The sequence below is a fragment of the Somniosus microcephalus genome, chromosome 1, assembly GCF_052327205.1.
Source record: "Somniosus microcephalus isolate GS21.2 chromosome 1, FLI_Smic_1.0, whole genome shotgun sequence".
Taxonomy (NCBI): Eukaryota; Metazoa; Chordata; class Chondrichthyes; order Squaliformes; family Somniosidae; genus Somniosus; species Somniosus microcephalus.
The window spans coordinates 39997833-40025824 of record NC_140987.1 but is presented as its reverse complement, the minus strand read 5'-3'; the positions used below and the strand labels follow the sequence as shown (position 1 = coordinate 40025824).

The window sequence follows — 27992 nt, the reverse complement described above, 5'->3', positions numbered from 1 at the left end:
GTGGGAGGCGGGGCCTGTCGCCATGGAGACGGCTCCCTCTCCCTCCGTCTCCGCCATGCTGCCCTTCCCCGCGCTGCTGCCGTCCGCCGGCTCCCAGTGCTGGATCCCAGCCCCGCGGGCCTGCCCCGGCTCCCGGCCCCCCTTACCCGGCCTCAGCTCCGGCTCAGTCAAATCCTACGCTCCCTTCCCGGTCAAAGCCGGCTTGGCCCGCGAGGTCATCAAGTGGCTGCAGAGCCTGGACCTGAGCTTCCCCTTCAAGCACGTCAAGAAGTGAGTCCCCGGGGCTGGGCTGGGCTGGACCGAGGGAGGGAGGCGGAGTGGGGGGACAGGCGGGAACAGTGCATTGAAATAAAGGGGAAGGGGAGGCCAGGGGAGAGGGGGTTAACTGTAGGGGGAGATTGGGTTAACTGTAGGGGGAGAGGGGGTTAACTGTAGGGGGAGAGGGGTTAACTAGGAGAGGGGGTTAACTAGGGGGAGAGGGGGTTAACTGTAGGAGGAGATTGGGTTAACTAGGGGGAGAGGGGGTTAACTGTAGAGGGAGAGGGGTTAACTGTAGGGGGAGAGGGGTTAACTAGGAGAGGGGGTTAACTGTAGGGGGAGAGGGGGTTAACTGTAGGGGGAGATTGGGTTAACTGTAGGGGGAGAGGGGGTTAACAGTAGGCGGGATGGGGTTAACTGTAGGGGGAGAGGGGGTTACATCCTAGGGTCTTGAGGGAAGTAGCGGTAGGGATTGCGGATGCATTAGTGGTAATTTTCCAAAACTCCCTGGATTCAGGAAAGGTCCCAGCAGATTGGAAAACTGCTAATGTAACGCCCTTATTTAAAAGGGGAAGTAGACAAAAGGCTGGAAACTATAGACCAGTTAGCCTAACATCTGTGGTTGGTAAAATGTTGGAGTCCATAATTAAGGAAGCAGTAACAGGACATTTGGATAAGCATAATTTAATCAGACAGAGTCAGCTTGGTTTTATGACGGGGAAGTCATGTTTGACAAATTTGCTCGAATTCTTTGAGGACGTAACAAACAGGGTGGATGAAGGGGAACCAGTGGATGTGGTGTATTTGGACTTCCAAAAGGCATTTGACAAGGTGCCACACAAAAGATTACTGCACAAGATAAAAAATCACAGGATTGGGGGTAATATACTGGCATAGGTGGAAGATTGGCTATCTAACAGAAAACAGAGAGTTGGGATAAATGGTTCATTCTCGGGTTGGCAATCAGTGACGAGTGGTGTTCCGCAGGGGTCAGTGCTGGGACCCCAACTCTTTACAATCGATATTAACGATTTGGAGGAAGGGACCGAGTGCAACATATCCAAGTTTGCCGACGATACAAAGATGGGAGGGAAAGCAGTGAGTGAGGAGGACATAAAAAACCCGCAAAAGGACATAGACAGGCTGAGTGAGTGGGCAGAAATTTGGCAGATGGAATATAATGTTGGAAAGTGTGAGGTTATGCACTTTGGCAGAAAAAATCAAAGAGCAAGTTATTATCTAAATGGAGAGAAACTGCAAAGTGCTACAGTACAAAGGGATCTGGGGGTCCTGGTGCATGAAACACAGAAGGTTAGTATGCAGGTACAGCAGGTGATCAGGAAGGCCAATGGAATAATATAATTGCACAATATTGCGGATGCTGGAAATCTGAAATAACAACAGAAAATGCTGGAAATACTCAGCAGGCCAGGCAGCATCCGTGGAGAGAGAAACAGAGTTAACGTTTCAGGTCTGGGACCCTTCATCAGAACTGGAAAAAGCTGGAGATGTAACAGATATTAAGCAGGTGCAGAGACGGGGGGTGGTGGGGGTTAGGAGGGGCGGAAGGAGTAGAAAGTACATCCTGTACTTTTGTAAGAGGCAGGAAAGATAAAATGTTGCAAATGGGAATGGCAAAAATCATACTGCATGAAAAATGGGGGCAGGGATAATTATCTGAAATTGTTGAACTCAATGTTGAGTCTGGCAGGCTGCAAAGTGCCTAATCGAAAGATGAGGTGCTGTTCCTCGAGCTTACGTTGAGCTTCATTGGAACAATGTAATAGGCCGAGGACAGAGAGATCAGAGTGGGAGTGAAGCGGTGAATTAAAGTGACAGGCGACCGGAAGCTCGGGGTCACCCGTACGGAGTGAACGGAGGTGTTCCGCAAAGCGGTCGCCCAATCTTCGTTTGGTCTCCCCAATGTAGAGGAGACCGCATCGTGAGCAGCGAATACAGTATATTAAATTGCAAGAAGTACAAGTAAATCGCTGTTTCACCTGGAAGGGGTGTTTGGGGCCCTGGACAGTGGGAAGGGGGGAGGTAAAAGGGCATGTGTTGCATCTCCTGCGCTTGCACGGGAAGGTGCCAGGTGAAGGAGCAGGGCTGTTGGGGGTGATTGAGGAGTGGACCAGGGTGTCACGAAGGGAGCGGTCCCTTCGGAATGCTGAAAGGGGAGGTGAGGGGAAGATGTGTTTGGTGGTGGGATCAAGTTGGAGGTGGCGGAAATGGCGGAGGATGATCCGTTGAATGTGGAGGCTGGTGGGGTGAAAGGTGAGGACAAGGGGAACCCTATCGTGGTTCTGGGAGGGAGGGGCAGGGGTGAGAGCAGAAGTGTGGGAAATAGAACGGACACGGTCAAGGGCCGTGTCAACCACAGTAGAGGGGAATCCTCGGTTGAGGAAAAAGGAAGACATGTCGGAAGCACTGGTATGGAAGGTGGAATCTTGGCTTTTATTGCAAGGGGGATGGAGTATAAAAGCAGGGAAGTCCTTCTTCAGTTATACAGGGTACTGGTGAGGCCACACCTGGAATACTGCGTGCAGTTTTGGTTTCCATATTTAAGAAAAGATATACTTGCTCTCGAGGCAGTTCAGAGAAGGTTCACTCGGTTGATTCCAGAAATGAGGGGGTTGACTTATGAGGAAAGGTTGAGTAGGTTGGGCCTCTACTCATTGGAATTCAGAAGAATGAGAGGCGATCTTATCGAAACATATAAGATTGTGAGGGGGCTTGATCGGGTGGATGCGGTGAGGATGTTTCCACTGATGGGTGAGACTAGAACTAGGGGGCATAATCCTAGAATAAGGGGCTGCCGTTTCAAAACTGAGATGAGGAGAAACTTCTTCACTCAGAGGGTAGTAAATCTATGGAATTTGCTACCCCAGAGAGCTGTGGAAGCTGCGACATTAAATAAATTTAAAATGGAGATAGACAGTTTCCCAGCTGATAAGGGAATTAGGGGTTATGGGGAGAGGGCAGGGAAGTGGATGTGAGTCTAGGTTCGGACCAGCCATGATCCTATTGAATGGCGGAGCAGGCCCGAGGGGCCGTATGGCCTACTCCTGCTCCTACTTCTTATGTTCTTAACTGTAGAGGGGGGAGGGGGTTAACTGTAGAGGGGGGAGGGGTTTAACTGTAGGGGGAGGGAGTTAACTGTAGTGGGGAGAGGGGGTTAACTGTAGTGGGGAGAGGGGGTTAACTGTAGGGGGAGAGGGGGTTAACTGTAGGGGGAGAGGGTTTTAACTGTAGGGGGAGAGGGGGTTAACTGTAGGGGAGAGGGGGTTAACTAGGGGGGAGAGGGGGTTAACTAGGGGGGAGAGGGGGTTAACTGTAGGGGGAGAGAGGGTTAACTGTAGGGGAGAGGGGTTAACTAGAGGGGAGAGGGGGTTAACTAGGGGGAGAGGGGGTTAACTGTAGGGGAGAGGGGGTTAACTGGGGGAGAGGGGGTTAACTGTAGGGGAGAGGGGGTTAACTAGGGGGAGAGGGGGTTAACTAGGGGGAGAGGGGGTTAACTGTAGGGGGAGAGGGGTTAACTGTAGGGGGAGAGGGGGTTAACTGTAGGGGGAGAGGGGGTTAACTGTAGGGGAAGTGGGGTTTAACTGTAGGGGGAGAGGGGGTTAACTGTAGGGGGAGAGGGTTAACTGTAGAGGGGAGAGGGGGTTAACTGTAGGGGGAGGGGGGGTTAACTAGGGGAGAGGGGGTTAACTAGGGGGAGAGGGGGTTAACTAGGGGAGAGGGGGTTAACTAGGGGGAGAGGGGGTTAACTGTAGGAGAGAGGGGGTTAACTAGGGGGAGAGGGGGTTAACTGTAGGGGGAGAGGGGGTTAACTGTAGGGGAGAGGGGGTTAACTGTAGGGGGGAGAGGGTTAACTGTAGGGGGAGAGGGGGTTAACTGTAGGGGGAGAGGGGGTTAACTGTAGGGGAGAGGGGGTTAACTGTAGGGGGAGAGGGGGTTAACTGTAGGGGGAGAGGGGGTTAACTGTAGGGGAGAGGGGGTTAACATTTAATAAACAGCAAATTCAATTCACACAGCCACAATTGCTCCTTCTACCTACAGTACTGAAGACCCGTTTAAAAAAAAATAATTAAACTTTAAAACTCTCCTCAGCATTTCTTAAAATAACTGTCCTCCCTTTCCCAAACAAAAATATTGCCTTTCAGAAGCTCCATGATAAAATATATCTTCCTCCGCAGCCTCTGGAGCAACTGTACGCATGCTTTTTTCATGTGTAAGTTGTAAGGACTTAACCTCACTGAAAGCATGAATGAAACCAGCGAATTTTACTGCGCACGCGCTGCCTGTGCAGTCGCACGCGTTCTGCCTCTGAACCCCTTCGTTCAGAGGACAGGAAATGCCGGTTTTCTCCGCATGCGCTGTGCATGCTGAAAACCGGCATTTCCTCCGGCCAGACGCGTGAGTGGCCAGACGCGGGAGTACCCCGACCGTACTCATGCGTTTGGAACGGAATTACTGGGCCAATGAACCGGCTGAAACCCTCATCCATGCCTTTGTTACCTCTAGACTTGACTGTTCCAATGCACTCCTGGCTGGCCTCTGTAAACTTGAGGTCATCCAAAACTTGGCTGTCCGTGTCCAAACTCGCACCCAGTCCCACTCACCCATCACCCCTGTGCTCGTTGACTTACAGCGGTTCCTGGTTAAGCAACGCCTCGATTTCAAAATTCTCATCCTTGTTTTCAAATCCCTCCGTGGCCTCGCCCCTCCCTATCTCTGTCATCTCCTCCAAGATATCTGCGCTCCTCTAATTCTGCCCTCTTGAGCATTCCTGATTTTAATCGCTCCACCATTAGTGGCCGTGTCTTCAGCTGCCAAAGTCCTAAGCTCTGGAATTTCCTCTCTAAACCTCTCCGCCGCTCTACCTCTCTTTCCTCCTTTAAGACGCTCCTTAAAACCTACCTCTTTGACCAAGCTTTTGGTCATCTCATATATTTCCTTGTGTGGCTCAGTGCCAATTTTTGTTTTATAATGCTCCTGTGAAGCACCTTTGGACGTTTTACTGCACTAAAGGTGCTACATAAATACTTGTAGTGTAAGCAGAGCAGCAAGAGTTGCTAGCAAGTGTTGAGGATGAAATCACAGTGTGTCTGGCCCGACCATTAGATTTTTTTCTTTGGAAAATGTCTGCATAGATGTCTCCAAGTTCACCCGTCCTGTGACTCTTTTATGCTGCACTGCTGGAGAGATTAAAAAAATTTTTTGGGGGGGATGTGGGGGTCGTTGGCAAGGCCAGCATTTACTGCCCATCCCTAATTGCCCTTGAGAAGGTGGTGGTGAGCTGCCTTCTTGAACTGCTGCAGTCCGTGTGGTGAAGGTACTCCCACAGTGCTGTTAGGTAGGGAGTTCTAAGATTTTGACCCAGCAATGATGAAGGAACAGTGATATATGCCCAAGTCGGGATAATGTGTGACTTGGAGGGGAACTTGGAGGTGGTGGTGTTCCCATGCACCTGCTGCCCTTGTCCTAGGTGGTGGAGGTCATGGGTTTGGGAGGTGCTGCCGAAGAAGCCTTGGCGAGTTGCTGCAGTGCATCTCAGTGAAGAGAGTATGGAATTGAGGGTCTAGGAGTAGAATTATTCCTCAGTTTATGTTGATCAAGCACCAGAACATAACATTTATGTTGAGCAATATGCTGAAGCTTTGCTGTTTGTAATGGCTCCAGTACATAGAGGCTGGGATTTCCTGCTTCCGCACTCTGCAGTTGTCTGTCCATTGAGGTGAACGCGCAGAAAGTCGCAGGCTGGCAAGCACAGAAAGGGAAAACCTGTGGTAAATATGTCATTGGCCCCTGTACTTGTTGGACAATATTGTTCCACAATTATGCAAACATGTTCCCAATGTTTAACCCTGTCATAATGTCCTTGTCCATTGTATTTCACAGAGCCTTTTGTAACGGTTATCTTGTGGCCGAAATCTTCTCCTGGTACTACCCTCAAGATGTTGACATCAGTGTTTTTAACAACGGAGTCTCGTTCCCTTCCAAGCTGAAGAATTGGTCTCAACTGGAGAGAGTGAGTAAATGGTCTTGAGAGTTCTTTCCGGGTTAGTCTGTGTCCAATTAAACAATGCCTCCCGCGTGCACTTCTGCATGCCTTTTCCACAGTTACTGCAGGGGATGCATGATGTATATTCTTATAATCTACATTGGCCAGCACTTAGATAAATTCTTCCCCACTCCATCAAATTGTTCACAACAGCAGTTGTACCTAAACTGAGATACAATTCAACACATGTAAAGAACTGGTTTTGAAGGTAAAATCCTGAATGTCAATTTAGTATGAAAAATGTTTTCAGGCGCAGGCTGCAATCAGTAATCTTTATTTAAAGACACTACAATTGAAATCTTTAGAACTTTAATGTCAGACCCTTTAAGCATAGCCCATTTTTAACATGCAGTAGTTTTATAAAGTAGATTTATAGGCTGGTTCGTCATCCCAAAACAATAACAACAACAACTTGTATTTATATAGAGCCTTTAACGTAGTAAAACGTCCCAAGGCGCTTCACAGGAGCATTACGAAACAAAATTTGACATCGAGCCACATGAGGAGAAATTAGGGCAGATGAAGGAGGTAGGTTTTAAGGTGCGTCTTAAAGGAGGTAGAGAGGTAGAGAGGCGGAGAGGTTTAGGCAGGGAATTCCAGAGCTTAGGGCCTAGGCAGTAAACTCGCAGCCCCCAGTGGTGGAGCGATTATAATCAGGGATGCTCAAGAGGCCAGAATTAGAGGAACGCAGATATCTTGGGGGGGGGAGGGTTGTAGGGCTGGAGGAGATTACAGAGAGAAGGAGGGCGAGGCCATGGAGGGATTTGAAAACAAAGATGAGAATTTTAAAATCGAGGCGTTGCTTAACCAGGAGCCAGTGTAGGTCAACGAGCACAGGGGTGATGGGTGAACAGGACTTGGTGCGAGTTAGGATACACACAGAGTATTTATGAATCATTTATGAATCCGGTCTCCAAACTGCATAGCTGTTTTATCATGCATTTAATACAGAACCACAGTGACAGGTATTAATTTTTTTAAATTTAAAATTACTTGATTTATAAAGTTGCTGATAAAATAGATCCTTCTACTGCCAAATGTTAAGGGTAATATATGGACAAGATGTCTGACGAGAAGAATGCACCACGGCAAGGTCCTCCAATAGAACGAGACCTCACCACTGAGACACGAGAGCAGGAGCATTGGGATGTCTGCCAATACAAACCAGTGAGGTTGTTGCTTACTGCTAAGTACATTAGACCAAGCAGAATAATACCTACATTTGATATAGTGCCTCTTGCGTCTCAAAACTGTCTTGAAGCACTTTACATAATGAAAATACTTTTTGAAGCACCATGATTGTTATAAAGACAGATCCCAGGCCACAGACTACTTTCAATGTTCTGACAGTTAATAAACCCCTTCCTGCATCTAAAGAGTGATTTTCCTGGATCTGCATCCAGGTGCGTTGGATTGCCCGGACGCACTAAATATCAGCGAGTCAGGCAGGTTGGAGTCTGTAAAGGAACCCATCCGATTTTTCTTCCATTTAAAAGGACCTGCCTATATTCGCTATATCCAGGCAGTTCATTGTGCACGGCTGCAGGCCCAGGTAAATCTTTTCTTCCTTAAATGCAAGGAACGTGCCTGAAGGATTAAGCCATTGAGTGGACCAAAGAGGGAATCGGATATACAGTTGAAAAGGAAATATTTGCAGGGCTATGGGGAAAGAGCGGGGGACTGCGACTAATTGGACAGCACTTTCAAAGAGCCGGCACAGGCACGATGGGCTGAGTGGTCTCCTTCTGTGCTGGAAGATTCTATGATTCTATGCATTTTGATGTTACCAAGTATGAAGTAGTATAATAGCAAAATATTGCAGATGCTGGAAATCTGAAATAACCACAGAAAATGCTGGAAAAACTCAGCAGGCCAGGCAGCATCTGTGGAGAGAGAAACAGAATTAACGTTTCAGGTCTGGGACCCTTCATCAGAACTGGAAAAAGCTGGAGATGTAACGGATATTAAGCAGGTGCAGAGACAGGAGGGGATGAAGGAATTGAAGGAACATACTGTGCTTTTGTAAGAGGCAGGAAAGATAAAATGCTGCAAATGGGAATGGCAAAATCATACTGCATGAAAAATGGCGGTAGGGGTTATAGTTTGAAATTGTTGAACTCAATGTTGAGGCCAGAAGGCTTTAAAGTGCCTAATCGAAAGATGAGGTGCTGTTCCTCGAGCTTATGTTGAGCTACATTGGAACAATGTAATAGGCTGAGGACAGAGAGATCAGAGTGGGAGTGAAGCGGTGAATTAAAGTGACAGGCGACCGTAAGCTCAGGGTCACCCTTACAGACTGAATGGAGGTGTTCCGCAAAGCGGTCGCCCAATCTGCGTTTGGTCTCCCCAATGTAGAGGAGACCGCATCGTGAGCAGCGAATACAGTAAACTAAATGACAAGTAAATCGCTGTTTCACCTGGAAGAGGTGTTTGGGGCCCTGGACAGTGGGAAGGGAGGAGGTAAAAGGGCATGTGTTGCATCCCCTGCGCTTGCACAGGAAGATGCCATGCGAAGGGGAAGGGCTGTTAGGGGTGATTGAGGAGCGGACCAGGGTGTCGTGGAATGAGCGGTCCCTTCGGAATGCTGAAAGTGGAGGTGAGGGGAAGATGCGTTTGGTGGTGGGATCATGTTGGAGGTGGTGGAAATGGCAGAGGATGATCTGTTGAATGTGGAGGCTGGTGGGGTGAAACGTGAGGACAAGGGGAACCCTATCATGGTTCTGGGAGGGAGGGGAAGGGGTGATAGCAGAAGTGCGGGAAATGAAACGGACACAGTCAAGGGCCGTGTCAACCACGGTAGAGGGGAATCCTCGGTTGAGGAAAAAGGAAGACATGTCGGAAGCACTGGTGTGGAAGGTGGCATCGTCAGAACAGACGCGGCGGAGACGGAGAAACTGGGAGAATGGAACAGAGTCCTTGCAGGAAGCGGGGTGGGAGGAAGTGTAGTCCAGGTAGCTGTGGGAGTCAGTGGGCTTGTAGTGGATGTTTGTCGATAGCCGATCGCCAGAAATGGAGACGGAGAAGTCAAGGAAGGGAAGAGAAGAGTCGGAGATGGACCATGTGAAGGTGAGGGAAGGGTGGAAATTGGAAGTAAAGTGAATGAACTTATCTAGTTCAGGGCGAGAGCAGGAAACGGCACCGATACAGTCATCGATGTACTGGAAAAAGAGGTGAGGGAGGGACCTGAGTAGGACTGGAACAAAGAATGTTCCACATATCCCATGAACAGGCAGGCATAGCTAGGGCCCATGCGGGTTCCCATAGCAGCACCTTTAATTTGGAGGAAGTGAGTGGAGTCAGAGGAGAAGTTGTTGAATGTGAGAACAAGTTCAGCCAGGCGGAGGAGGGTGGTGGTGGATGGGGACTGGTTGAGCCTCTGTTCAAGGAAGAAGCGGAGCGCCCTCAGGCCGTCCTGGTGGGGGATGGAGGTGTAGAGGGATTGGACGTCCATGGTGAAAAGGAGACGGCTGGGGCCAGGAAACTGGAAACTGTTAAAATGACAGAGGGCGTCAGAAGAGTCGCGAATGTAGGTGGGAAGAGACTGGACAAGAGGAGAAAAAATAGAGTCGAGATAGGAAGAGATAAGTTCTGTGGGGCAAGAACAGGCTGAAACGATTGGTCTACCAGGGCAGTCCTGGTGGTGGATCTTGGGAAGGAGGTAGAAGCGGGCTGTGCGGGGTTGGGGGACTATGAGGATGGTGCCCATGGAGGGAAGATCTCCAGAGGAGATGAGGTCAGTGACAGTCTTGGAAACAATGGCTTGATGTTTGCTAGTGGGGTCATGGTCCAGGCGGAGATAGGAGGAGGAGTCGGAGAGTTGGCGCTCAGCTTCCGCACGGTAGAGGTCGGTTCGCCAAACAACAACAGCACCACAGCAGGTTTAATGATAATGTTAGGGTTGGATCAGAGAGATCGGAGTGCTGCAAGTTCAGAGGGAGGTAGGTTGGAGTGAGAGAGGGGAGCAGAGAAATTGAGACGGCTGATGTCACGTCGGCAGTTAGCAATAAAAAGATCTAGAGAGGGTAAGAGGCCAGAGGGAGGGGTCCAGGTAGAACAAGACTTTTGAAAGCAGGAGAAAGGGTCAGCTGTGCGGGGGGAAGACTCCTGGCCAAAGAAGTGGGCACGGAGACAAAGGCGACGGAAAAAGAGCTCGGCATCGTGCCGAGCTTGAAATTCATTGAGATGGGGGTGTAAGGGGATGAAGCTCAGGCCTTTGCTGAGGATCTTTCCTGCCTCTTACAAAAGCACAGTATGTTCCTTCATCCCCTCCTGTCTCTGCACCTGCTTAATGTCCGTTACATCTCCAGCTTTTTCCAGTTCTGATGAAGGGTCCCAGACCTGAAACGTTAACTCTGTTTCTCTCTCCACGGATGCTGCCTGGCCTGCTGAGTATTTCCAGTGTTTTCTGTTGTTATGAGGTAGTATACTTTGGACATAAGAATGGCAGGTGGGAATGGGGAAGTACTGGAGGGATGAACAAAGGAATGGGGGGGTCAAGGTATAAGTCATTAAAAGCTAGCTTGCTGGTGCAAGAATCAAGCAACAAAGGGTAATGGAATACTGGGCTTCATTACAAGTGGTATGAAATATAAAAGTAAGGAAGTTCTACTGAAACTATACGGAGACTCCACTGGGAAAATTGTGTTCAGTTTTGGTTTCTCCGCCTGGTGTGAAGGACTTGGATAAGAAGATTAATTTCTTCCAGCCACACAATCCTTTGAGATATCTGCGCTCCTCTAATTCTGGCCTTTTGAGCATCCCCAATTTTAATCACACCACCATTGGTGGCCGTGCCTTCAGCTGCCAGAACCTTCCAGCACTGGAATTCTCCCCCTAAACCTCTCCGTCTCTCTACCTCTCTTTCCTTCTATAAGACGCTCCTTAAAACTTTGACCAAGCTTTTGTTCATCTGCCCTAATATGTGGCTCGGTGTCAAATTATGTTTTGTAACGCTCCTGTGAAGCGCCTTGGGACATTTTACTACGTTAAAGGCGCTATATAAATACAAGTTGTTGTTGTTAAGGGGTAATCTGATCAAGTTGTTTCAAAATAATGATGGGAATTGGCAAGGTAGCTAGGGAATGTCTGTTCCGCCTAGTAAGGAATCCAGAACAAAGAGACATAATCTTAGAATTTAAGCCAGTTAAAAGCAAATCCAGGAAGATCTCTTCACACGTACGATTGTGAAAATATGTCATGCACTGCTCTGGAAGGCCACAGATGCAAATCAATTGAGGTATTTACATAGAAACATAGAAACAGAGAAGATAGGAGCAGGAGTAGGCCATTCGGCCCCTCGAGCCTGCTCCGCCATTCAATGAGATCATGGCTGATCATCCAAATTCAGTACCCTGTCCCTGCCTTCTCCCCGTATCCCTTGATCCCTTTAGCCTTAAGAAATATATCTAACTCCTTCTTGAATATATTTAATGAATTGGCCTCAACTGCTTTCTGTGGTAGAGAATTCCACAGGTTCACCACTCTCTGGGTGAAGATGTTCCTCCTCATCTCTGTCCTAAATGGCTTACCCCTTATCAGATTTACTTGGGATGTGAGGGTATTAGGAGATATAGAGAAGTGAGATTAAAATGATAGTTACCAGGGCCAACAAAATAGTGGAGCAGTCCTTCCTATGGTCCTAAAAATAAGAGTCCTTTTCAGAATAGGGGAACAACATCAATTAAATATATACAAATCACACTGTAGTTGACATCATAACGGTGACACTTATACCTCTACATTCAGAACTGGTGCTGTTTTTGGAAGTTTGTGCGTTCAGCAATTGATTTTTTTATAACTGTACTTTTCCTTCCAAGTTTTTTTTCAGGAGAAAGTTGAATATTCCCAAGGAACTAATTGATGCTACAATACATTCTAAGCCTGGGGGAGCAGAGTGTCTGATACAACACATATACACCATGCTGACAAACAGGCAGTGAGTATTTGTATTCTACACTGTATTATGACTTATTAAAGGCATGTTGTCATTTTACTGGGATGTGAGCAATTTTGTTGGTAATTACTCAGGCCATTGCCGATAGCACTGATTGCATGCAAAACGTCTGCAGACTGGAGTCCAGTGTTATTCATTAAAATGTAAGTTGTGTACTCATTGGGATTTATTGGGTAAATATTGCCATATTGCAGTGAATATGGAACAGGAAGGTCTAGGTTCAATCTCTGCTTTCTGCTGAGTCAATTGGAGCCACAGTCGTCTAGGGAGAGGCGTGTTAACCAGAGTCTCTGCTCCTGACCCCTACCCAGTGACATACTGGGTATTGCGCTCGTGTGCGGATGATGGGTTCAACCCCACTGTGGTCGGAGGGCCTGCCAACGCTCACTGAAGAATAGTCACTTGGATCGGATACCAGACAGCTACCAGTACCTGTGGAACCAAACCCCAGCATGGATCATCGCATTCTGGGGAGGAGGGAAATAAAATGGCAAAAAGAGAAAAGGTTGCCTCCATATAGTTCTCAGCCCGAATGTTTGATGGCATTGATGAATTAAATGAAGATGTCTGTCAATTATTAAGTTTTTATTTGGAATATATCTTTACTGTGTACTTTTTTATTTCATGCCTTTTTGTAACCGGGTGATTCAGGGCCGGTAAGTCAGCCGCAGGGGAATGATGGCTCTGGTCCCCGACTAAGGGTATGGCCCCTTTAAGAACATTCCCTTTAAAGATAATTGCACCTGAAGTGGGTAGAGACTTTCCCCAGCCAGGTGAGTATAAAAGGGGAGGTTCAGGGGAAGTAAGAGTTGAGAGGGGCTGGGAGGTGAAGAGCTAAAAGACGTATTGTGTGATCTTGCTTCATGTTAAGTACATTAAAAGACGGTGTTTGGAACTTGCATTGATCAAGGACTACTGTTTGTAAAAGAAAGGCTCCAAGATGGTAGAGCCCTGTAACACCACCTTATGCCAACCTACACATAGGAACAGGAGTAGGTCATTCAGCTCCTCGACCCTGTTCCGCCATTCAATGAGACCATGGCTGATCTATATTTAACTCCATCCACCTGCCTTGGCTCCATATCCTTTCATACCCTTGTCTTGCAAAAATCTATCGATCTCAGATTTAAAATGATTAATTGAGCTAACATCTACTGCTACTGCGTATGTGATGTATGCACATTAATTGATGTCATAGCCCCTGAATGGTTCACAGCCTTTGCTGTTGGGTTAGCTCCAGTGTTTAGGTTTGTTATACATCTACTTCTCCCACACCACAGCTGCTAAATTAAAACCATGAGAAGCTTTTAACAATCGTTTTATTTCTCTCTTTATGTTTATTCAGATTTTCTTTCGGTTAGCTTACTATACGGCTGGAGAAAGGTACACTGGGACCACCTGTTACATAAGAAATAGGAGCAGGAGAAGGCCATTCGGCCCCTTGAGCCTGCTCCGCCATTCAATAAGATCATGGCTGATCTGATCTTGGCCCCAACTCCACTTTTCTGCCTGTTCCCCATAACCCTTGACTCCCCTGCAGTTCAAAAATCTGTCAATCTCAGCCTTGAATATATTCAATGACTCCGCCTCCACAGCTCTCTGGGGTAGAGAATTCCAAAGATTCACGGCCCTCTGAGAAGAAATTCCTCCTCATCTGTGTCTTAAACGGGCGACCCTTATTCTGAAATGATGCCCTCTAGTTCTAGCTTCCCCCACCTGCATGCTAACTTTCATGTACGAGGACACCCAGATCCCTCTGTACCGCAGCATTCTGTGGTCTCTCTCCATTTAAATAATAATTTGCTTTTTTATTCTTCCTACCAAAGTGGGTAACCTCAGATTTTCCCACATTATACTCCATCTGCCAAATTTTTACCCACTCAATTAACCTATCTATATCCCTTTGCAGACTCTCTGTGTCCTCCTCACAACTTGCTTTCCCACCTATCTTTGTATCGTCCGCAAATTTGGCTACAGTACACTCGGTCCCTTTGTCCAAGTCATTAATATAGATTGTAAATAGTTGAGGCCCCAGCACTGATCCCTGCGGCACTCCACTAGTTACAGTTTGCCAACCTGAAAATGATCCATTTATCCTGACTCTCTGGGGGTGATTTTGCCAATGGGGGCGCGCTGGAGGCGGGACTGCTGCTTGTCGGGTTTTGTCCCGCCTCCATCGACTTGTGGCCAACCCACGCTATTTTCCCTTGATTGACCTTGTTAAGTCCGCCCAGCGGGTTTAGCAGGCCAATTAAGGGGAAGCCGGTTACAGAGAACGTCAGCGTATGACGTTTCATCTGTCAAAAATTTTTGACAGATGAATTGTCATCGTTTGAGAAGCTGTCAAACACTGACATTCTCTGTTGTTTGGTGAGTTCTTGTACTCAAGGCTCACCAAGCCGGTTTTGTGAGCAGAAAGGAGATGGTTGTTGTATCGGAGAATGCAGCAGCCATTCTGTCAGCTCTGCCATTGAGATGCCAGAGCCTCCGGATCCCCAACAATTGAAGCCTGCAGGAAGAAACAAAGCTAAGGAAACTTTTTCTATCACTTTTCACTCACCTCACATACTTACCTCTCCATACTTGCACCCATCACTCACCTCCACAGCGCACTTTTGGAACCCTCCGACCCCCACAGACCCACTGCTCGCCTCGCTGACCCTGGCGGGGTTTCCCGACGTCGGGAAGCCCGCACCTATGATGGAAAAATGGGGATAATCCTCTTAACTACCTGTTTACAGGCAGTTAAGTGGCTGTAATCCCCTTCATGCCTCCAGGAGACGGGACCCGGCGCGGGTCGGGTACCCGCCTCCTGGGAAGATGGCACAGAGGCGGGTTGGGGCAGAATGGGTACCCGCCTCCAAATTCTGCCATTTTCCCGGCAGTCCCGCATCCAAATCGCCTCCCCAGGGCTGGCAAAATCGCCCCCGTTGACTCTGTTTGATTGTATTATGATTTTCTAAATGTCCTGCTTGTGATGAGTGTTACTGGGTGAACCCAACTGCAGGAAGGCAAACTGAGGCAGAGGTTAGGTTGCATAAACAAAGGTAGACTTTACTAGAAACAAACAAAATAACAACAGCACAGATACAGGCTAGCAGGCCGGCAAGAGGATCACAAGGCAGTGTGAAACTCAAGACTGAGCACCGGACATAAAACTAAGCACCACTTAAATAGCAGGCATATAACCATGCACAGGTGAGTACGATTAGGAAGAAAGAAGGAAACAATTAAGAGTTCATGGTGCCCTCTGGTGGCGAGGCGAGGCAGAACCTGGGTCATTCCTGACACTGCTACTACTTCCTTAATAATGGATTCCAGCATTTTCACAATGACAGATGTTAGGCTAACTGGCCTATAGTTTTGTGCTTTCTGTCTCCCTCCTTTCTTGAATATGGGCATTATGTTTGCGGTTTTCCAATCCGCTGTTCCTAGACCCCTCCTAAAGCCATTCTGTATCCTGGTGCTAGCAGGTGCATGAGAGATTTTCTCTCCTTCCTTGCAGGGAACCTTTGGACCTCAGCTTGATGCTTCTCCTTTATATAACAGCTGAGATTGGGAACTCAGTATGTGTAACCGCAGCCATGAACCCATTTACTGCCACAATTTCACAGCATATTAGAGCACCAGTGAACTGTGGCGGTATGTCCCCACATTATTACTATTTCATGGTAATTTGCTTAGTTCAGAATGTCATGTGATGCTTTTTAATAAGATATAAAGGAAGCACAACAACTTGAGCATCTCTTTTCAGATATTTAACAACAACAACTTGCATTCATATAGTGGCTTTAATGTAGAAAGACGTACCAAGGCGCTTCAGCAGTATAAAGAAAAACTGATGCTGACCTAAAGAAGGAAAGTATAGGATGTGGGATCAAAAGGCTTAGTTAAAGAGGCGAGTTTCAGAAGGTTCTTGAGGGAGGAGTGGGAGGTGGAGGGGTTTAGCGAGTGGGACCTGGCTGCTTGAAAGCACGGCTGCCATTGATGGGGTGAAAGGAGGGGGTAATCTGCAGGAGATGGAATCAGAGGAATGGAGAGTATAGGGGTGGGTTACAGAAGCTGGATAATGGGGAGCTGGGCAGGAGAGCATTGGAGTCATTGGGCTGGATTTTCATTGAGGAGGCGTGTAGGAGGTGGGACTACAACGTTCGGGGTTGTAGTCCCGCCTCCATCGAGTTGTGGCCAACCCACGCGATTTTCACTTGATTGACCTTGTTGAGCCTGCCCAGCTGGCTCAGCAGGCCAATTAAGGGCCACCCGGCAACAGGTGACGTCACAGGTTGACATTTCATCTGTCAAAAGCTTTTGACAGATGAAATATCAGTGTTTGACAGCTGTTTGAAGCTGTCAAACACTGACGATCTGTACTCCAAGTTAATTCCTTCCTCTCAGGCTGATTTAGAGATCTCTCCAGAACAGAAAGCTGAATGCTGCAACTTTTGACAGCTCGCGGCCATTCTTTCTGTGCCGGTGAGATGAGGGACTCACGAGACCTGAAGGAAGGAAGGCTGTAAAGGTAAGTAAATGTAAGTAAAACCTCTTTAAACACTTTACACACACCAAACACACTTACCTCTGCACTTATGCACCCATCACTCACCTGAACACCGGACATCTCGACCCCTCCAAGCCCTTCAGCCCGACGGTCCGCCTCGCTAACCTGGCGTGGTTTGGAGCCGTCGGGAATCCCACACTTCAGCAATAAAAATAGGGATTAGGCTAAAAACTGCCTGCTAACTACCTGTTAACAGGCAGTTAATTGGCACTAATCCCCTTCCCGCCTCGGGGAGGCAGGTCCCAGCGCAGGTCGGGTATCCGCCTCCTTTGAAACTGGCATGGAGGCGGGATGGGTTCGTGCCCCCCGATTTTGAGATTTTAACCTCCCGCCTGCCTCCAATCCCGCCTCCACGGCCCAATGAAAATCCTGCCCATTGAGTCTTGAGATGACAAAAGCACAAATAAGGGTTTCAATGGCAGAAAGGTTGAGGTAGGATTGGAGGTGGACGATGTTATAGAGGTGGAAGTATGTGTTCTTTGTTACGGCGAGGATATGGAGCTATAAACAGCTCCGGTTCAACCAGGACGCCGGGGTTGAGAATAGCCTGGCTCAGCCTGAGACATTGCCCTGGGAACAATGTTCCCTTTAAGTGTGGCCGTGCAGTACTCTGCTGGTCCCACACAGCCTATGAGCCGGCTTTTAAATAGAAAAACTGGGCATGCGCAGAATTTTGAATGGCCCGTGCAGCCTGTTAAAGGGGCCAAAAAAAAAATTAGAGGGAACATTGCCTGGGCAGGTATAGATTTTGTGGCGAGTAACAAAAGATGATGACTCCAGTCTTCCCGATGTTTACCTGGAGGAAATGAAGGTTCATCCAAGACTGGATATTGGACAAGCAGTCTGACAGCGCAGAAGTAGTGGAAGGGCCAAGGGAAGTGGTGAAGAGGTAGAGATTGGTGCCATAAGCATACATGTGGAAGCTGACCCCATATTTGTGGACAGGGGCAGACTGGCCATATGGGAAATGAGATTTCCTGAGTCCCGTCATGAAAGGTTCTAAAGCACTGTATAATCAGTCGTCGATTCCCCCCTCAGTTTTCCACTAGAATCCAGCGCCCTTTCAGGGGACCCGATCCACCCCTGTTTGTGGATAATGTCACCAAGGGCCAGCATGGAGATGAAGAAGAGGAGGGGCAGGGGGAGGGTAAGGATGGATTCTTCTTTGTGGACTCCCAAGGTGAGAATGCAGAGAGAAGCCATTGTTAGAAATGCTGTGGTTATGACTGGATTGACAGGAAAAAATACCGTTTATGGGCACAAAATCATTCATGGATGTACATTGTTTTAACTTTTACCTCATTTAAAATGATTGCCTGCTAAATTCTCTATATGAATGTCTGACTGGAATTGGGATGTTTGGAAACATCTTTGTGCCCTTTTCTAAATAGTCATTTTTTTGTGCCTCGTATTTCAGATAACTATGTTAATTTCAAAAGAGAAGAATGAACTAATTGTACAGTTTTCTTTCAAATTCATTTTCAGTGTTTGAAAACTGCAAGGAAATAGACGTATTGAATAAGTTACCAAAGAAGGCCATTAAACTAAATAGTATAAAAGGGTTCAAGAAAGAACTAGGGAGATGTTTCTGGGGAGAGATTGAGAGGGACGATTTCCTCTGCCTGCTGTGTGATGGTGACATTACATACGTGGCAGGAAGATTTCCTGTATTCATTATACCCAGTGAATTTATAAACCTATTCTAAAAGCATGCATTTATAATTTTACTAGAAATATCATTGAGGAAATCGTCTCGCAATGTACAAGATGTTGCTAACACAGCAACCAGAGTATAGCTCCCCCTCCACTCCTTCCCCTCCCCCAAATGGTGAGAAAGGGGGAAGCTGAGTTTGAAATCGAAAAAGGCGAGTTTAGGGGCCAAATGTGATTTTCCGTTTGCTATCATTGTTTGGGGTACGAGCACGGAAAGGCCATTTTTAGGCCAGCAAGCACTTCCCCCACTTTCCTGCCATCTCGCCGCCTCCCTATCAGGTAGTTTCATTTACTTTTAGAGCCAAATACATCCTCGACGATGAATTGAACTTTATGGACGACACCTACCAGCAAAAGCTGCCGATGGTCGCCAGGGCAACTGCCACCAATGCTATTCACACCAACCTGAGGTTAACAGAGGTGCTGGAACAACCTGATCACTTCACAAACAAACAGAAAGCCCTGGATATTCTCAACATGCACGTGCAACAGAGGCAACTGGCAAGATTGGAGCAACCGAGTGAGTAGACAGACACAGCTCAAATATATCTGGTTAAATGCACTTCCCATATTTTAAATGGAAAAGTAGTCCATTGTATAATAATTAATTTTAAGCAGATAATGTAATTTTCACGGAGTTTCTATCTTAATCTAACTTTCTACCAATTTCTATCTTAACTGGTTTTATACATTGTAATAGAGCATTGGGCTAATCTGAATTGGGTTGGGATTTCCCGACTGCGCGTCATTAAATTTATCAGTCAAACTAATCAGAAGTAAGGACAGAAAGTGCTGGAAATACATTACAAGTGCGCCAGCATCTGAAAAGAAAAAAAGATACGTTAATGTTTTTGGGAGAAAGCCTTAGCCAGAACCACACAACTTCGAGCCAAAGAGGGAGACATTAGGACAGATGACCAAAAGCTTGGTCAAAGAGGTAGGTTTTAACGAGCATCTTAACGGAGGAGAGAGAGGTGGAGAGGTTTAGGGAGGGAATTCCAGAGCTTTGTGCCTTGGCAGCTTAGAGACCTGCTTGTATTTCTGATTTCAGATTTCCAGCATTTGCATCTCTTTTTATCTCAATTGAGAAATTAGGTTTGACTGAAATTATTTTGCAATCTTCTGCAAATCAAACTGATTTAATTACATTCAGTTAAAATGAAGTCACGGGTTAAGTTCCTAACAGTATATGGTTTGCCTTCTGACTACTAACATGCCCGCCATTACAATCAGGATAGGAAGAGCAGGTTTGTATTCGAATATGTAAAACCGTAAACAGTACAAGCTTTAGAAACCTGACATTGGCATTGTTAGCAGAAGAATGTTTGACATGGTCACATGATATTCCTTTGTCTGCTACTTTAGCAGAGATTTGACCCATTTTAAATTACTGGGTTAATGCCAATTAATGAATTAATAGCAGACACAAGAATTTGGTATAAAGCTGCTAGGTTTCGTACAATAACATCATTCACCGTAAGTTCCGGGCTTGTTTGAAGGGCACTGCCTTCAGTAGAAATTGTGGGTCACCTTTTTATGCTTGCACAGTGATATCACCCACACGTGATCTAATGATTTAGTTCAATGCTATTTGTATAAGTTTTTCAAGAATTAAAAAGGAAATTGTTAAACATTTTTTCGTGAAGACTTCTTTTCTTCCCGGTTTGGGCGGGAGTCGGAGGTGAGGCCCAGGAATTAACATCTCTCCAGGCCTCGACATACGACCATAGTTGCTTACCCAGGCCCCCTCGCACAGTCCGATCCCACCCCTCAATAAAATCGGGGTTAGACATTGAGATTTGCTGTATTAAGATATACTGATAAGTTGGCTATTGTGACCTTTTGGGCGACTGATGGTAGATGGTTCACTGGATCTAATTTCCCAACAGTATCATCACTGCACTCTTGAGACATCACAACAGCAAGGTCATTTTCTAGACAAATGGACTGCAGTTGTTTTTACTAGTCCTGTACATTCCTACGTTCCTATGTCATAGAATCCAGGCTCCAGAATCCAGGACAATGTTGAGATTGTTGTGTTTTCCTTTTCCAAATACATGTCACTTCACTTTAAACAAACCTTTCTGGAATTTAAGAAGCATCGCTTAATTTCCGATTTGGTAGAACAGATGGTAGCTTTGACTGAGAGGCTTTTGGAGAAGAATATCTAAAATTCCTTTGACCTGGAAGGATTTTCCTCAGTAAAGGCAAAGATTTAAGCAAAATGTTTTAACATTTGATAGCGTGGTTTACTTGTGTTTGGTGCATCCCTTAATTCAGTGTAATTTTTTTTTTTTTTTAAAGAGCGTTATAATTTGAGACCCACGTTGGGAGAGCGAGCAACAAGACTTCCACTCCGTCAATATCAATACGAGTGCATGAACTCTGACAGCAAAAGAACAGCAACAGCTGAATCAAGTAAGGTCAAACTCTCTCTATTTTTATCTCGCTCGAAAAATCTTAAACTGCTCTTACATTATTAAAACTTTTTCCCACATTCATAGAATCATAGAAATTTACAGCACAGAAGAAGGCCATTCGGCCCATCGTGTCTGTGCTGGCCGAAAAATAAACGATCCAGCCTAATCCCACTTTCCAGCTCTTGGTCTGTAGCCCTGTAGGTGAAGGCACTTCAAGTGCATATCCAAGTACTTTTTAAATGCAATGAGGGTTTCTGCCTCTACCACCCTTTCAGGCAGTGAGTTCCAGACCCCCACCACCCTCTGGGTGAAAAAAGTTCTCCTCAAATCCCCTTTATAATCCTTCTACCAATTACTTTAAATCTGTGCCCCCTGGTTATTGACTTCTCTGTGAAGGGAAATAGGGCCTTCCTATCCACTCCATCTAGGCCACTCATAATTTTGTACACCTCTATCTTTCCTCATAGCTAAGATTCTCCAGTCCAGTAATGGCACCCCATCCACCACCTTAAACATTCACTCCCTCCACCACCGGCGCACCGTGGCTGCAGTGTGTACCATCTACAAGATGCACTGCAGCAACTCGCCAAGGATTCTTCGGCAGCACCTCCCAAACCCACGACCTCTTCCACCTAGAAGGACAAGGGCACCGGGCGCAAAGGAACACCATCACCTCCAGGTTCCTCTCCAAGCCACACACCATCCTGATTTGGAAATGTATCGCCATTCCCTCGTCGTCGCTGGGTCAAAATCCTCCCTAACAGCACTGTGGGAGTACCTTCACCACATGGACTGCAGCGGTTCAAGAAGGCAGCTCACCACCACCTTCTCAATGGCAATTAGGGATGGGCAATAAATGCTGGCTTTGCCAGCGATGCCCACATCACATGAACAAATTAAAAAAAATCTCCTTTCTGGACGTGCACTCCAAAGTCCCTCTGTTCCTCTACACTTCTCAGTATCCTACTATTTATTGTATATTCCCGTGCCTTGTTAGCCCTCCCCAAATGCATTACCTCAGACTTCTCCAGGTTGAATTCCACTTGCTACTTTTCTGCTCACCTGACCAGTCCATTCTTCCTCACTATCAACCACAAGTCCAATTATTATATCATCTGCAAACTTCTTAATCATGCTCCCTACATTGAAGTCGAGATCATTGATGTATATCACAAAAAACAAGGGACCTAGTACTGAGCCCTGCGGAACCCCACTGGAAATTGCCTTCCAGTCACAAAAACACCCGTTGACCATTACTCTCTGCTTCCTGCCACTGAGCCAATTTTAGATCCAACTTGCCACTTTCCCTTGGATTCCATGGGCTTTTACTTTTCAGGGAAAGAGTAGGGCCCATTAGGGACCCAAGTGGTAATCTGTGTGTAGAGCCGGAAGATGTAGGTGAGGTTTTAAATGAATATTTTGCACCTGTGTTCCCTATGGAGAAGGGTGATGGAGGCATAAAAATCAGGCAGGGGGATTGTGATATACTTGAACAAATTAATATTGAGAGGGAGGAGGTACTAGCGGTTTTAGCGGGTTTAAAAGTGGATAAATCCCTAGGCCCAGATGAGATGTATCCCAGGCTGCTGTGTGAGGCAAGGGAGGAGATTGCAGGGGCTCTGACACAAATTTTCAGAACCTCTTTGGCCACAGGGGATGTGCCAGAGGACTGGAGAACAGCTAACGTAGTACAGGTAGACTATCCTTTATCCGAAAACCTCGGGACCAGCCGTGTTTCGGTTTTCGGAAAATTTCGGATTTCGGAAGGTATTTCATAAGACTGGGAAATTTGTCGGGGGTGGGTCGGCGGGGGTCGGCGGGGGTCCGCCGGGGGGTCGGCGGGAGTTGGGGTCGGCGGGGGGGTCGGCGGGGGTCCGCGGGGGGGTCGGCGGGAGTCGGGGTCGGCAGGGGGGTCCGCGGGGGGTCGGCGGGGGGGGTCGGCGGGGGTCCGCGGGGGGTGGGGTCGTGCGCCACTCTGGTCATGTCGTGCGCACGACTTACGCTGAACGAAAAAACCTTCGGTTTTTAGAGGGCTTCGGTTTTCGGAAGTTCGGATAAAAGGTAGTCTACCTGTACCATTATTCAAGAAGGGTATTAGGGTTAAACCAGGGAATTGTAGGCCAGTGAACCTAACATCAGTGGTAGGGAAATTATTGGAAAAAATTCTGAGGGACAGAATTAGTCTCCACTTGGAGAGGCAGGGATTAATCAGGAATAGTCAGCATGACTTTGTCAGGGGGAGATCATGTCTGACCAATTTGATTGAATTTTTCGAGGGGGTGACTAGGTGTGTGGATGAGTTGATGTCGACTACATGGACTTCAATAAGGCTTTTGACAAAGTCCCACATGGGAGACTGGTCAAAAAGGTAAGAGCCCATGGGATCCAGGGCAATTTGGCACATTGGATCCAAAATTGGCTTAGTGGCAGGAGGCAAAGGGTGATGGTCGAAGGTTGTTTTTGTGACTGGAAACCTGTGTCCAGTGGTGTACCGCAGGGATTGGTGCTGGGTCCTTTGCTGTTTGTAGTGTACATTAATGATTTAGATATGAATGTAGGAGGTATGATCAGTAAGTTCGCAGATGACATGAAAATTGGTGGACTGGTAAATAGCGAGGAGGGAAGCCTCAGGCTACAGGATGATAGAGACAGGATGCTTAGATGGGCAGAACAGTGGCAAATGGAATTTAACCCTGAAAAGTGTGAGGTGATGCATTTTGGGAGTACAAACAAGGCAAGGGAATACACAATGAATGGTAGGACCCTAGGCAGGACAGAGGATCAGAGAGACCTTGGTGTGCATGTACATAGATCCCTGAAGGCAGCAGGACAGGTAGATAAGGTGGTTAAAAAGACATATGGGATACTTGCCTTCATTAGCCGAGGCATAGAATAAAAGAGCAGGGAGGTTATGATGGAGCTGTACAAAACGCTAGTTAGGCCACAGCTGGAATACTGTATGCAGTTCTGGTCGCCACACTATAGGAAGGATGTGATTGCATTGGAGAGGGTGCAGAGGAGATTCACCAGGATGTTACCTGGGCTGGAGCGTTTCAGCTATGAAGAGATACTGGACAAGCTGGGGTTGTATTCCTTAGAGCAGAGAAGGCTGAGGGGGGACCTGATTGAGGTGTACAAAATTATGAGTGGCATAGATAGGGTAGATATAAAGGAACTTTTCCCCTTAGTAGAGGGGTCAATAACCAGGGGGCATAGTTTCAAGGTAAGGGGCAGGAGGTTTAGAGGGGATTTGAGGAAAAACTTTTTCACCCAGAGGGTGGTTGGAATCTGGAACTCACTGCCTGAAAGGGTGGTAGAGGCAGGAACCCTCACAACATTCAAGAAGCATTTGGATGAGCACTTGAAACGCCATAGCATACAAGGCTACGGACTAAGTGCTGGAAAATGGGATTAGAATAGACAGGGCTTGATGGCTGGCGTGGACACGATGGGCCGAAGGGCCTCTTTCTGTGCTGCATAACTCTATGACCAGTCTGCCATGTGGGACCTTGTCAAAAGCCTTGCTAAAATCCATGTAGACTACATCAAACGCACTACCCTCATTGACCCTCCTTGTTACTGCCTCAAAAAATTCAATTAACTTAGTCGGTCTTGACCTTCCCTTAACAAATTCATGCTGACTGTCCTTGATTCATCTGGGCCTTTCTAAATGATGATTTAATACTCTCCCTCAGAATTTTTGCCAATAATTTGCCCACCACTGGCTGACTGCTGTAATTACTCGGTCTATCCCTTTCTCCGTTTTTAGCAGTCCTCCAGCACCACACCTGTAGCCAGAGAGCATTGGAAAATGATGATCAGAGCATGCACTATTTCCTCCCTTGCTTTTCTTAACAGCCTGGGATACATTTCAGCTGGGCCTGGTGATTTATCTACTTTCGAAGATGCTAAACCCCTTAATATTGCCTTGTTCACGATGTTTATCTCATCTAATATTTCACACTCCTCCTCCTTAACTATAATGGCCCAGATATTCCGATCCCTACGGGTGTGTACGCGCTGTGTACCCACCCGTAGGGACATCGGAGATACCGGTCTCAGGCATGCACAGCGCATGCGCTGAAAACCAGCATTTCCGATCTGTCAAGAATGGTCTTGACAGATCCTCCGGCTGCCCTGGAGAAGGGCCTCTGCGGGCAGAGAGTTCTGCTTTTTGGAGACCCTCCGCCTGCAGAAAACACTTACAATTCTTATGCCTGGTATACCAGGATAAGAGTTGAAAAAAGCTTTAAAAAAAATTTCACTGATTTATCATTTAAAAAAAGGTGCGTTTATTTTTAGCCCCGTAAAATACTTTAATTATTTTTTTCAAAAAATTAAATTTTTGTTTAAAATACTTAATTTATTGTAATTTCAAGTCATTTTAAAAATGTTATTTAAAAAAAAAAAAATTATTTAAAGTTTAACTATATTGTTTCATTGATCTCCATTCATATATTTGACAGGTCTTCCTGTCAAATGTATGAAGGGAGATTCCCTTCTGTGATTGGCCCCCCATGGCCCATGTGATTCCAGGGACGCTGTGAACTACCTGCGCCCCTGGGATACGTGGGCCCTGCGCACTTGGAGTTTGGTGAGGCCCAGGAGCGGGGGCGTGTGCGTCCCGGGAGCCCTCCGGTAAGGACGCAGATTTTTCCAGATCGCAGGCCTCCGCCCGCGGGAGACCTGCGATCGGAAAATACGGGCCAAAGTCTGCATCGTCCCTCTCTTTTGTGAAGACAGACGCAAAGCATTAAGAACCATACCCACGTCTTCCGCCTCCACACATAGGTTACCTTAAATAATAAAAACAGAAAATGCTGGAAATACTCAGCAGGTCAGGCAGCTGTGTTAACCTTTCAGGTCGACGATCTTTTGTCAGAACTGGAAAAAGTGTCTAAAGGTCAATGACCTGAAACGTTGACTCTCTTTCTCTCTCCACAGATGCTGCCTGACCTGCTGAGTATTTCCAGCACTTTCTGTTTTATTACAGATTTCCAGCATCCGCAGTATTTTGCTTTTGTACACCGGTTACCTTTTTAGTCTCTAATAGGCCCTACTCTTTCTTTAGTTATCCTCTTGCTCTTTATGTATTAATAAAACAACTTTTTTTCCTCTTGATTTGACTTGCCAATATTTTTTATTCTGTTGGTATTCTGTTATTTTTGGTAGATCCCTTGAGTCGCTCCCAAATTTTTCCCTGTTTGTTCTGAAGCCATCGGCTCTCGCTGGGGTGCAAATGACGCCAGCTCCTTGATATTGCTATTCTTCCTGACTGAGCTGAGAGCGATGAGTGTTGGCAGACTGTTTGATTGTGAGGGACATTCAAGCCAAGCCTGACCCATTGTTGCCTGAAAGCCAAACAGACGAACTACGCTTCGTCGTTGCTTCCATTTTAAAATTCTCAACCTTGTTTTCAAATCCCTCCATGGCCTCGCCCCTCCTTATCTCTGTAACCTCCTCCAGCCCTGCAAACTTCCGAGATCTCTGCGCTCCTCCAATTCTGGCCTCTTGCTCATCCCCCTATTTTCGTCGCTCCACCATTGGTGGCCGTGCCTTCAGCTACCTAGGCCCCCAGCTCTGGAATTCACTCCCTAAACCTCTCTGCCTCCCTCTCCTCCTTTAAGACACTATTTAAAACCTACCTCTTTGACCAAGCTTTTGGGTCATCTGCCCTGATATCTCCTTATATGGCTCGGCATCAAATTTTGTTTGATAACGCTCCTGTGAAGCGCCTTGTGACAGTTTACTATGTTAAAGTCACTATATAAATGCACGTTGTTGTTGGTTAACATTAGCTAACTCACCACAGGACCAAACCTGGGATCTTCCTATTTGTGTAACACCATGCCATTCAAATTAGCTACTGAACCACCAGGGAGAGCCCTGTAAAACCTACTTCTTTATCTGTTATGTCAGACAGCAATTTGTGGAATACTCTGTGTGGTTTATTTTGGCACCTATTAAGGTAAGGTTTCTTTCTGGATCTGTGACATATGTCCCTTCACTAAGATATTTGTGCCCTGTTCTTCTTTCCTTCCTTCCTTCGTTCCACTCATCATCCACCTCAGACTTTCTTATGGTTGGTAATGTTTCAGGGGAGCAAAGTTTAAATCTGTCAAAGATATCCCCTGGAGGATTAGAGAAAATTTTGCAACCTGACATTAAAAAAAAACAAGTTTTTATATGTGATTTTGATTTGGACACATTTCTTCCACCTCTGCCTCGAAAACCTCTCTCTCATAGCTTAAAATGTATTTTCTGATAGTAAAGTGTTAAACGCGCTTCCTTACGCTCACACCTTTTAGTGTTGGTGATCTATATTCTTAACTTTTAAATCTGTGTTATGATTTGGGGGTGATAAAGCTGCCCTCATTATTTGTCCTATTTATTTTGTTCCCTTCTGTTTCAGAATCCACGGCCTCGGAAATCCGGAGTAAGGCCAATGTTCTCTTCAAGGAGATCAATGTGAAACAGGTGGTTAGAAATTCGCAGTCACTGTCTGCAGGGCGTAAAAGCTGCACCCTTGGCCAGTAAAGAGGGTCGGAAATGGAGTTAATGATAGTGATGTTCAGTTCAGCAATAAAACGGAACTGCATTGTTTTTTTTAAAAAGTTGTATAGTTACACATATTAACATGGAATACCATTAATTGTACTTTAATCAATTAAATTATGTAAACAATTTGCCTATACCTGATATGGCAGTCTAATTTGATCCATTGCTGAAGCTAGGTCTTCGCTATTGTTTTGAAATAAACAAAATTCTTTACAGCATAAGATGTCTGGCAGTCTTTTTAAAAATGTATTGACATTCTTTCCCTCTCCCCTATTGTATAGGTTATACCTGTCAGGAAAAGATCAACAGGCTGGGTCTCTTTTCTCTTAAAACGAGCAGGCTGAGGGGTGACCTAATAGAGGTCTTTAAAATTCTGAGGTTTTGATAGACACAAAGAGACGGTTTCCACTTGTGGGGAAGAGCAAAACTAGAGACTATCAATATAAGATAGTCACCAAATAATCCAAT

General features: G+C 46.4%; 1 protein-coding gene across 1 annotated transcript; it reads left to right on the top strand.

Moving 5' to 3' along the window:
* The first annotated feature begins 13 nt into the window (after positions 1 to 13).
* Positions 14 to 27745, top strand: spata4 (spermatogenesis associated 4). Its single transcript, XM_085978006.1, has 6 exons — positions 14 to 270; positions 6160 to 6289; positions 12139 to 12257; positions 18846 to 19066; positions 20851 to 20964; positions 27379 to 27745. The coding sequence occupies exons 1-6, from the start codon at positions 23 to 25 to the stop codon at positions 27501 to 27503; spliced, it is 957 nt and encodes a 318-aa protein (XP_085834132.1). The 5' UTR covers positions 14 to 22; the 3' UTR covers positions 27504 to 27745.
* Positions 27746 to 27992: the final 247 nt, after the last annotated feature.

What these genes read in the sequence shown, in the direction of transcription:
- spata4 (XM_085978006.1), top strand. Translation starts at nt 23, where the DNA reads ATGGAGACGGCTCCCTCTCCCTCCGTCTCCGCCATGCTGCCCTTCCCC. An exon ending in ACCATGCTGACAAACAGGCA is followed by an intron (nt 12,258 to 18,845) that starts GTGAGTATTTGT and finishes ATTTACTTTTAG; the next exon opens with AGCCAAATACATCCTCGACG. An exon ending in AACAGCAACAGCTGAATCAA is followed by an intron (nt 20,965 to 27,378) that starts GTAAGGTCAAAC and finishes CTTCTGTTTCAG; the next exon opens with AATCCACGGCCTCGGAAATC.